Source organism: Falco punctatus (genome assembly GCF_963210335.1).
Source record: "Falco punctatus genome assembly, chromosome: 4".
NCBI classification, from domain to species: Eukaryota; Metazoa; Chordata; class Aves; order Falconiformes; family Falconidae; genus Falco; species Falco punctatus.
Genome location: NC_137583.1, coordinates 77,115,704 through 77,125,552, shown reverse-complemented (window position 1 = coordinate 77,125,552; position 9,849 = coordinate 77,115,704). Strand labels below are relative to the sequence as shown.

The window sequence follows — 9,849 nt, the reverse complement described above, 5'->3', positions numbered from 1 at the left end:
AGACTCAGCCCAGCTGTTTCCACAAGACATTTTCCTACTGCCTCTTGGAGCCTCAATTTTACTCTCTGGTTATTTAGTTACTGCATAGACAGTCCCCCTTACCCTCTTTCAGAAATTGTGTTTGATGAGGATATTGCAACCTAGTTCAAATTTGAAGCACTCATGAAGAATGTTTTCACAGAATTTGTTCATCTTCTGTAAATTTTACAACATCTACATTTTGCTGTTTTAAGCATGTAATCCTTTAAGAGACCTCCTTGTCCCAGCAAGGTGAGAAATGGACCCATCTATGAACTTCAGATGGTTTTACCACAAGCTGCGTCTTTAATCTGGTGGTAGTACTTTTCCCTTCTCTGAAACAACTGACACATTTCCCTGAACTGATGTAAATCAAGTCTGAAGTCATCGGCGATGGCAGTTTACAAACTCCTGTAGGAACTGCTGTTGCAGACAAAATCCTACAGAGATTAGCTTCACTCTGCACAGTACAGGTGACTGTTCTGCCATTCATTTCTTCTCCTTAGCATTCTCTTCTGTTTTGTATGTGCAGCTAAAACTTTAGTTGAAATTTTGGATAAACTGCTTACATCATCAAATATTAAATAAACTGAAGGGCTGGTTTCTACATTATACTCTTTTAATTTTTTATAATGCTACTTGAGATGTAGGAATCCAAATGTGACTGAGAAGTAAATGAACAGCTTCTCAGTGTCTCTCCTAAAGTTGGGCGGATACAAGACTAAATGTCTCAGCTGAACTTTGACAAGTGGAGAGAAAAGAAATGCTGCAATTATTTGTGTATTTATGCACTGCAAAAAGATACGTGGAGTGTCTTACAACAGTTACTCAGGATGTTGGCCAGAGGGCATAGGCCTTCCATTTGGCTAGCGTAATTTTAGTCTTCCTTCTACAACTTTACCTGCCTAGATGAAGAGTCCTGTTATACTGCAAGCTCATCAAACTATGAGCTTTGGTCTGCATTTATATAGCTTATACAAGTGGGTCCTGGGCCCATGTTGGGTGTCTTGGTTCCTACCAGAACACAAATACCAAAGCAATTAATGATATGGCAGCGAGTTGTAACTGGAAAAGCTAAGGCAGCTTCTATAGTCCAGTGGATGCTACACCTGACACAGCAAACTCTGAATGGACTCCACAATGTTGTTTGCTTTGTGCTGGGGTACTGATCAATCATTCCGCTATCATCCTGGGAAATAAATTCAACCCCCTGGTACACAGACAGAGTTGTGCCTTTAATAAAAGCAGGTAAATCCCGTTTCTGATAAAGCATTGCAAGGGGTTAAAGAATAAAGGAGACATAATCTTTGCAAATGAAATGTAAATCATTCAGAGAACTGAAGGTTCGGTAATAATTAAATCCACAGGCTTCCGGTTTGAGTTGATGTATGCTGCAGTAGTATGCTCGTTTTTTCCAAATAAACAGTGGGGGAGGGAGGTTGTGGTACAGTTCCACTCAGCACTGAATTTTAATTTTTTGGCTGCCAGTTTCAACCGCTGAGAATCTTCCCTTTACACACAGTAACGTACCGAAGGCCATTTCCTCTGCCTTTCTGGATCAGTTCTTACAAGCGTAATGCAAGCTGCAGCAGGCAGTGTAATGAGTGAATTCAGGGCAGGTTATACGTAACGGAACCTGTCCTGAAGCCGTGGGGGGGGTGACCGTGCGGGGAGGGTGCTGCCCTGCCACCTCCTGCCCCCGTCCCGCACCCTCACCGCCCGGCGCCCCGCAGCGCCATTCCCACGGCCTGCTGGGCACACGGTGGGTGCGTGGGCCAGCGGCCTGTCACGCTGTCCCCTGAGAAATGCCATACTGCGTCAGCGCCCTGGGCTGCTGCAGGAGGGCCCTGCGGGCCTCGCGCTCCAGCCCAGGGGACCGGAAGAGCCGGCGGGCTGGGACAGGGACAGGGACAGAGCCGGCCCCCTCGAGCCCGGCACCGGGCCGGGGCCCGCCGGCTGCGCTGCCCGCCGTGCCCGCCGGCCCGCCCGCGGCGCGGCATTACAGCCCCCATGAGGCCGCGCGGGCGGCGCCGCCCGGCCCGGCCCGGCCCGCCCTACCCAGCGGGCCGCGCGGCGCCCGCGCTGTCGTGGCGCTCGGCGCCTGGATGAGCGGCGCGGCTGGGCCGCAGCTGGGCCTGGGCCGCGCCCGCCCCGCCGAGTCCCGCTGCCCTCAGGCGCTGTGGGCGCGGGAGCCGCTCCCGTCCTCCTCCTCCTCCCCCCTCTGCAGCTCCGGGCACAGCCATGAGGCGCGCGGGGCTGGGTAAGCGCGGCGGACCTCGGCGGCGGGGCCTGGGGCTGCACGGCGGGCTGGGCCACGGCCCCCGGCCGGCCTGGCGGGGGGCGGCGCAGCCTGGGCTGGTGCCGGGGGGTTACACGGAGCGGGAGAGGGGGTGAAAAGCCGGGCAGGGCGGTGGGGGCGGCGGGGCCGGCGGGCCGGGCTCGCCGGCGGAGCCATTACCCGTTCCTCCATCTCTCTTTCGAGCTCGGCTGGATTTAGGGAACAGCACTGGGATCTGTATTTAATTGTGTTAATGAATGGTTCTAATGCAGTCTTGTTTCAGCCGTGTTTCCTCGGTGGACACATTTGTCACTCTTGACACTCAAGTCCTTTACAAATTAGGAGTTGTGTTTTAACTTTACTACTTCTGTATGTTTTCCTGCTATGTCTGGGGGGAAACGACCCCCCCACCCCTCCAACAGTTGTCAGTTTATTACAGATATAATCTGTGCAGAGTTCCTGCTGAGTGTTTTGAGAAGCTCAGGCCTCATTTTTCAACCAGTGGTCACGTTGATGACTATAAAGAAACTTTGACCTGCCATGTCATGTTCTAGAACATAGGTGCTGTGACCGCACTGTAAACCTTAGGTAATGTTTATGCCTCAGAATCTATGACAGACTTCTGGTACTTCCTAGAAAGTGGGGATTTATGGCGTGATAAATGCCATATGGCTGAGCTGTGTGTGTCTGTTCTATGCTGTTACGTAATAAGATTTTAATAAGTTAAAAGAAGTCTTGGATGTGCTTCTTTCTAGATCAAGAGAGATCTTGGGATGTTTATCACAAAAAGGGAGGCATTTGATGATGCTTACGTCTTCAGTAGTTTTGTCAGACTAACTGCTTGCTCTTGGGTGTGAACTGAGGGGGGTTAGACTGAAGGCCATCCAGCTCAGTATGCTGTTTCTGGAAAAGTGAAGTGATGGATGTTTATGGAAGGAGCTCAGGTGTAAGAGCATGTCCTCCAGCAGACTATACCTTAAGGAGCATTTTGAAACTAAACATTTTAAAAATCTGCTGGATGGTCAAGCAGAAGACTTAAATGTCTGTTACCAGCTGCAGCAAAGTTTTCTGCTTTGCCTTGACATTTCAACTGTCAGTTCAGAATTACTTTTTCTTTAGTAGGCTGGAAATAGAAGCTGGGGCGCCAGTACTTCTGCTGTTGTCATCAGCTACCTCGTACCTCTTTTCTACACTGCAGATTGTGTTGTGGTCATGTCCATGTTACGTGTCAATGAGCAGTGTTGCAAGACAGCCCATAGAACTGACATGCTGAAGTTTCTGTCCTTCCTGTGAACAATTGTAGCCAGGCTTCTTCATTGTGCTTTCTATTACATATATAGAAGTAACTGTGGGTGTTTAAAAGCTTTGGGGCAGTTGTTCATATCTGCTATGTCATAGTCTGTGTGAGGATCATAGTTGTAGTATTTTGGCCTGAAGCTGCGTGGTATATTAACTTATAAACATATTCAAAATTGTGTGTAATTTGGTAGGAAGTACTGTAGTTAGATGCATTTGTAAAACAAAACACAGTGAGAACAACCCTGACTCTAAATTATGTCATTTTAATCAGCTTTCTATATTTGGCTTCTAATTTAGGTGGGGGGAAAAAATTCTTGACTCCCACAGTGATGAAATGGAAACATACATTTCACTCAGTCTTGTTGAGAATTTGTCATCAGCTTAACTTACAGAATAACATTAAAGCAATTTACTACAAGTGTAAGCTAAGAAATTGTTAACTTAAATTTAATGAATGGTGTTATGGGTTAATATAAAATTATATATACATAGTCAAAGTAGCATTGTAATTCTCTCTTTTAAAGTCTTAATATCATATGTGCCAAGCACAGAGTTAAACTGTTTGAGATGGAGCTTTATCTGTGAATGTGGTTGGCGTCTCTCTCCTTTCCCTTTTTCCTCAAAAAGAAAAAAGGCACTCAAACACAAAAATCTTGAAGTTCCTTGAAAAGGAATTAACCGAAGGCATTCAGGCAACTTTAGTGTGGCATTCTGACTAGTCATGTAAATATTGATTAGTGTTATAACCAGATTGCTAGTTTAATTAATATAGTAGGATCTTTATTGTAAAGCTTATAATAGTTCCTTTCTATTTGCCTTTCTCAGTCTTGGTCCGCCTTCTTTGGTTTCAGATCTTAGGTTTGAGGTCTAAGACTGATTTTTGTCTGTACTGGACACAGGTTTAATTCTCCTGTGCCCATGCAGCTGTCCCAACTGATGCCTGTAGATCTTCAGTAGAGGTTGGAGGAAGCAAATGTGTGGAGTTGAGGAGCTTTCATTCCCTTCTGCTCCATGTACTCCTGAGTCAGTTGTCTGGGTAACAGTCCTGAAGCTCCATCACCCAAAAAAAACAAAAGGCAGGAGTGGGAATAGAACTGCAGAATGGTGACAGAAATGGCAGTGTTCTGCACAGGGGCCTGGCTTCTGGTCTGAGGACTTGTTTGTGGAGAAACATGTAAGCATCAGAGCATGCTCTCTCCTTTAAATGTATGTGACCTCATTTAAATAAAGCAGTATTTGGTTTTGTTGGAGAATGATCTCAACTTTCTTAATTTCAGTTAGGTTTACTGTTCTGTGTCGTGGCCTCAGTGCTTCCTTCACATCTCCATGTAATGACTAGGTTGTTTTCCATAGAAGCTGTCTGAAAACACTGTCTGGGAAAAAACATGATAGTATTAAATTAGAGCCATTCCTCATTTTTTTTCTTTGATTTGCATATTGAAAGATAACTTACGTGTTTGGAGAAAGGTTGAATCTCTGTCTGAGGAGCAGGCGGTGCCTCTTCCCGATTGCCAATGGTGATATTAAGGAAATGCATTTTTAAATTTAAAGAGTGCTTTTCCACATGTGAAGAGAGCACTTGCTCCAGTGGTGTTTTCTGTAACTACTGACTATTGTGCTTACAGGTGATGGAGCACCTGCTGGTAACTATGGCTATACCAACAGTGGGTACAGTGTTTATGAAGAAGAAAATGAAAGGTTAACAGAGAGTCTGCGTACAAAAGTCAGTGCCATCAAATCAGTAAGTATTTAATTACAGTGGTATCGTCACATTTATTGAATTAAAATATATGGGTCAGTGAAGCAGTAGACTTAGTTTAAAACATACATTTAATACAGTGGTAGGTTGACCCTGGCTGGATGCCAGATGCCCACCAAAGCTGCTCTATCACTCCCCTCTTTATCTGGACAGGGGGAGAAAAAATATGACAAAAGGTTCATGGATAATAAGGACTTAAGAAGAGAGAGATTACTCACTGATCACTATCATGGGCAAACCAGACATGACGGAAATTAATTTAATTTGCTGCTAATTAAATCAGAGTAGAGTAGTGAGAAATAAAACCAAATCTTAAGACACCTTCCCCCTACCCCTCCCTTTTTCCTGGGCTCGACTTGATTCCAGATTTTCTCTGCCTCTTCCCTTCAAGTGGTACAGGGGAATGGGGAATAGGGGTTGTGTTGTCTTTGCTGTTCCTTCCTCCCTGGGGGAGGACTCCTTACACTCTTCCCCGGCTCTAGCATGGGGTTCCTCCCACAGGAGACAGTCCTCCATGAACTTCTCCAATGTGAGTCCTTTGCACGAGTTGCAGTTCTTCAAGAACTGTTCCAGCATGCGTCCCTCCCATGGGGTGCAGTCCTTCAGGAATAGGCTGCTCCAGCATGGGTCCCCTGCAGGATCATGAGTCCTGCCAGCAAACCTGCTCCAGTGTGGGCTTCTTTCTCCATGGGGCCACAGGTCCTGCCAGGGGCCTGCTCCAGCATGCGCTTCCCACAGGTCACAGCCTCCTGCAGGTACTCATCTGCTCCGGCATGGGGTCCTTCCTGGGCTGCAGGAGATCTGCTCCGGCATGGACCTCCCTGGGATGCAGGGGCACAGCCTGCCTCAACATGGGATTCGCCAGGGGCTGCAGGGGAATCTCTGCTCCGGCGCTTGGAGCACCTCCTCTCCTCTGTCTGCTGTTGTACAGCAGTTCTTTCCCCTTCTTAAATACATTATCTAAAATATGTTATCACAGAGGCACTACCACCATCGCTGATGGGCTCAGCCTTGGCCAGTGGCGAGTCAGTCTTGGAGCTGGCTGTCATGGGCTCTGTTGGACATAGGGGAAGCTTCTGGCAGCTTCTCAGCAGAAGCCACCCCTGTAGCTCGCCCCCACTGCCAAAACTTTGCCATACAAATCCAATACAAATACAAGGAAGAATTATTGTCAGTCAAAATGTACAATCATTCATTTGCGTAACTGAATCTTCCTTTAATTAGATTTTTAAGCTAGAGGTGTCCTTTTCTGCTGATCTTGAGGACAGCTGTGGTGTTACTTATGGCTTACTGTCCTACAGAATGAATCACTGTCCCCACAGAAACTAGAAACTTTTGAGTTTAGGTCAATAACCTGTTTCTGTTTCATTTAAGAAAATGGATTACTACTTCTTGCTGTTACCCTTGTGGCTCATCAGTTTCTGCTGTATCTGCTGATAATTCTGTAATGTGAAAACAGCTCTTCTAAATAGTGTGCTAATATCCTCTGAAAGAGAAGTTTGTTACTTTAATGATTCTGATTCCTTCCAGAGATTGAGGACTTATTTCAAGCAAGTATAACTGAAAGACAGCATTGTGATTAAAATTATGTGGGTTTATTTTTCTTAACAACTTAAGATTTTATAAAATACATTCTTAGCAATAGGTGCTGTTTCTATATATGTTGTACAAGCCAATGAATTATTAGGCCTAAATTCATTCAAAGTCCTATTGCTAATACTGCTACTTAAAAATTATTTGTTCAGTCTCCAACAGAAACTAAAACCTTAGGTTTAGAATAGTAATTTAGAGTAAGTTAAGAATAAGTTAACGTACCTTCTCTGGTATGCTACATTTCAAAATCAGTGTATGTCAACAGTGCCGTTGGTAGTGCCCCATGGAGTGGCACGTGTGCTCTTTCTACAGTTTCATCTTTTAGTGCAACATAATAATCTTGGAATATGGAATAGTCTTCAGATAATCTTCCTAGAAGCCCAATGTAAAATCAGTTTCGTTCTTGATTATAGATTGCAGTGAGATGCAGCAGTAAGAAATAATGAGATTTAGGTTGTGTCACAAAAAACATGTGGGTCTTGGCAAATCAAAAGCCTGGGGGCCAGGAGCACATTTCCATTCCTTCTAGTTGAGCAGGTTGTTCAAGGCCAGCATGCTGGTAAGAACTGTTACGGAGCAAGAACTGCAAAGAAGCCACAGTGTGGGTTCTCCCTGGTTTCACTTGGGAGCTGCTTTCAAGCCAAGGCTCGCCTGACTAGCCCCTGCCTTTGCTGCGTTGCAGCTGTGTTGCAGCTCTGTCTGCGCCTGGTCTCATACCTCCCTTATTCCGACCCTTACCCGACTTGACTTTCTTGCTTGACCTTGGATCTGTCTCATAGCTGGGGATGTGCTGAATGATCACTGGGCTGTTGCTGACCCTAGTTACTACCTCTAGAACTGACTCACTTACGTACAAGGCTTGCCACCTTGTCCTGCTGTGCACTTGCTGTTTCATGACACAAAGCAGAGAAGGAATAGACAAGTTCAGAAAAGAAAATAGCATTTATAGCACAGCAGCAGCTTGTCAAAAGAGGTGCATTAGCAGGTTACAAGTGTCAACTCCAGCAACGCTGAGTCAGAAAGAGTGCTTATGGTCCTCTGTGCCGAGTGCGAGTATTTTTAATGCGTGTTCCAGGAAATGGATAATTGCTGCTGAGCCTTGACTAGATCTTGAATTTTTGAAAGTCCACACAATAATTCTAATAAGGAGTTCTCTGGAAAAGGGGAGGAGGAGCATTTAGTACCTTCCGACACTCTTCAGACTCATCTAGTCAGATGACAAGTACTTTCCTAAGGTTTATTGACAGAATACTGTGCATGCTGTTTTGTTGTTTGAAAATACCAGGTACTGTTTTCACATTTTACCTGGGAAAGTGCTAGTCATGTCATGTATTTTAGACTGGTTAATCTATGTGTAGCTGTTTACTCACATTTAATACTTTTTTGGATTTTTTAATAGCTTTCCATTGAAATTGGGACAGAAGTTAAAAACCAAAATAAAATGTTATCAGATATGGTAAGTATTTAGTCACTATCTTTCTTTAAATGTGGGGCAGGATTAAGAAGTTAGTAAAGTAAATTACTAAATGCCTTCTTTTAGTATGAACATTTGTATTAAAGCATTGACAGCTTATTGTTGACTCTAAAATGTGACTAATTCAGCAGTAGTATTTCTGTTCAGAAAGATAAATATGTAGATGCATTACTTCCAAGGCATAATCAAGGTCTTTATACTTCAGATACAACTATTTGTTTTCAACTAGCAAATGTATAGTATTATTAAAAAGGCAGTTCTATATTTAATTGTATTTAACAATAGGAGAGGGAAACAAAGAATAAGGAAGTCAGAAATGCCTTTTTTGCTTACATTTTGCTTTGTTTTGGAGAAAAAATACCTCTGGATAAATGGGCAAAAGTTTTTTTCTGGTTAATTTTCAGAAGCTGCCTCTGAAATAATTTTAATTTTTGGCAAATTTGAAAAAAACAGGAAAAGCTACAGTTAGCAAGCTTTAGGGGTAATCTTTTTTTCCTCAGAGTAACATGTTTTTTGTTGTTTTGTTTCCTTGTTTGTTTTTCTTACATGTAGGATAATGATTTTGACTCTGCGGGTGGACTTCTAGGTGCAACTATGGGCAGACTGAGAACACTCTCTAGAGGAAGCCAGACAAAGCTATTGTGTTACATGATGCTCTTTGCATTGTTTGTTTTTTTTGTAGTATATTGGATTATTAAACTGAGGTGATGCATGTTACCTCCGGTTTAAATTGTGTCATTTCAGCTATAAAGCAGTCTTAATTATTGAAGACATTGATCTAAAATGGCATATTCTGTTGATAAAACACGGTGAAATTGTAAATTGCATTAACTGTTAATGCGATGTTATATATAGTTTTCTTAATGTATCGGAATTTTTCCCATCGTCCCCTGTTTTGGGGGGATCATTTGTAAATATGCAGAGACTGCTAGCAGATTAAGTTGATTTTTTATGGGAAAATAGTTTTTAGAATTGATTTTAAAAAAACCAGAAAACTGGTTGTTTGGATATTAAGTAATTGCAGAATTACAAGGCTTTCATTCTGCTTTTTATTCTGGGCCATGCTCTAAATTAGAGCTCCAGTTTCAGGCATACAGTAATTTCTAGGTTGCAAAAGCACGAAGAATACTTGGCTCTTTCTAAATTGTTTTTATCTGTGGATTTTTAAAAGGCTGGCCTGAAGCTAACAAGTATAATAGTGGTACCCCCAAAATTCTGATAGCGTATGTGTTTTAAGTAGCTTAAACTGTGTGTTATGGGGAGAAGTTACTTAAAGCTGGTTGTTGGTTTTTTTTTTTTAATTTAAATGTAACAAATCATGCTTATACATATACTGTTTTAAGCAAATGCCTTTGATCATTGGGATCAATTAAAATGGACACAGTACAAATGTTTCCTTTATATTTAAAGCATCTAAAACTTAATGAT

The 9,849-nt window shown here is 43.3% G+C and overlaps 1 protein-coding gene across 1 annotated transcript; it reads left to right on the top strand.

Annotated features, from left to right (window-relative positions):
• The first annotated feature begins 2,068 nt into the window (after window positions 1-2,068).
• Window positions 2,069-9,138, top strand: BET1 (Bet1 golgi vesicular membrane trafficking protein). Its single transcript, XM_080383648.1, has 4 exons — window positions 2,069-2,278; window positions 5,221-5,336; window positions 8,347-8,403; window positions 8,974-9,138. The coding sequence occupies exons 1-4, from the start codon at window positions 2,260-2,262 to the stop codon at window positions 9,127-9,129; spliced, it is 348 nt and encodes a 115-aa protein (XP_080239774.1). The 5' UTR covers window positions 2,069-2,259; the 3' UTR covers window positions 9,130-9,138.
• Window positions 9,139-9,849: the final 711 nt, after the last annotated feature.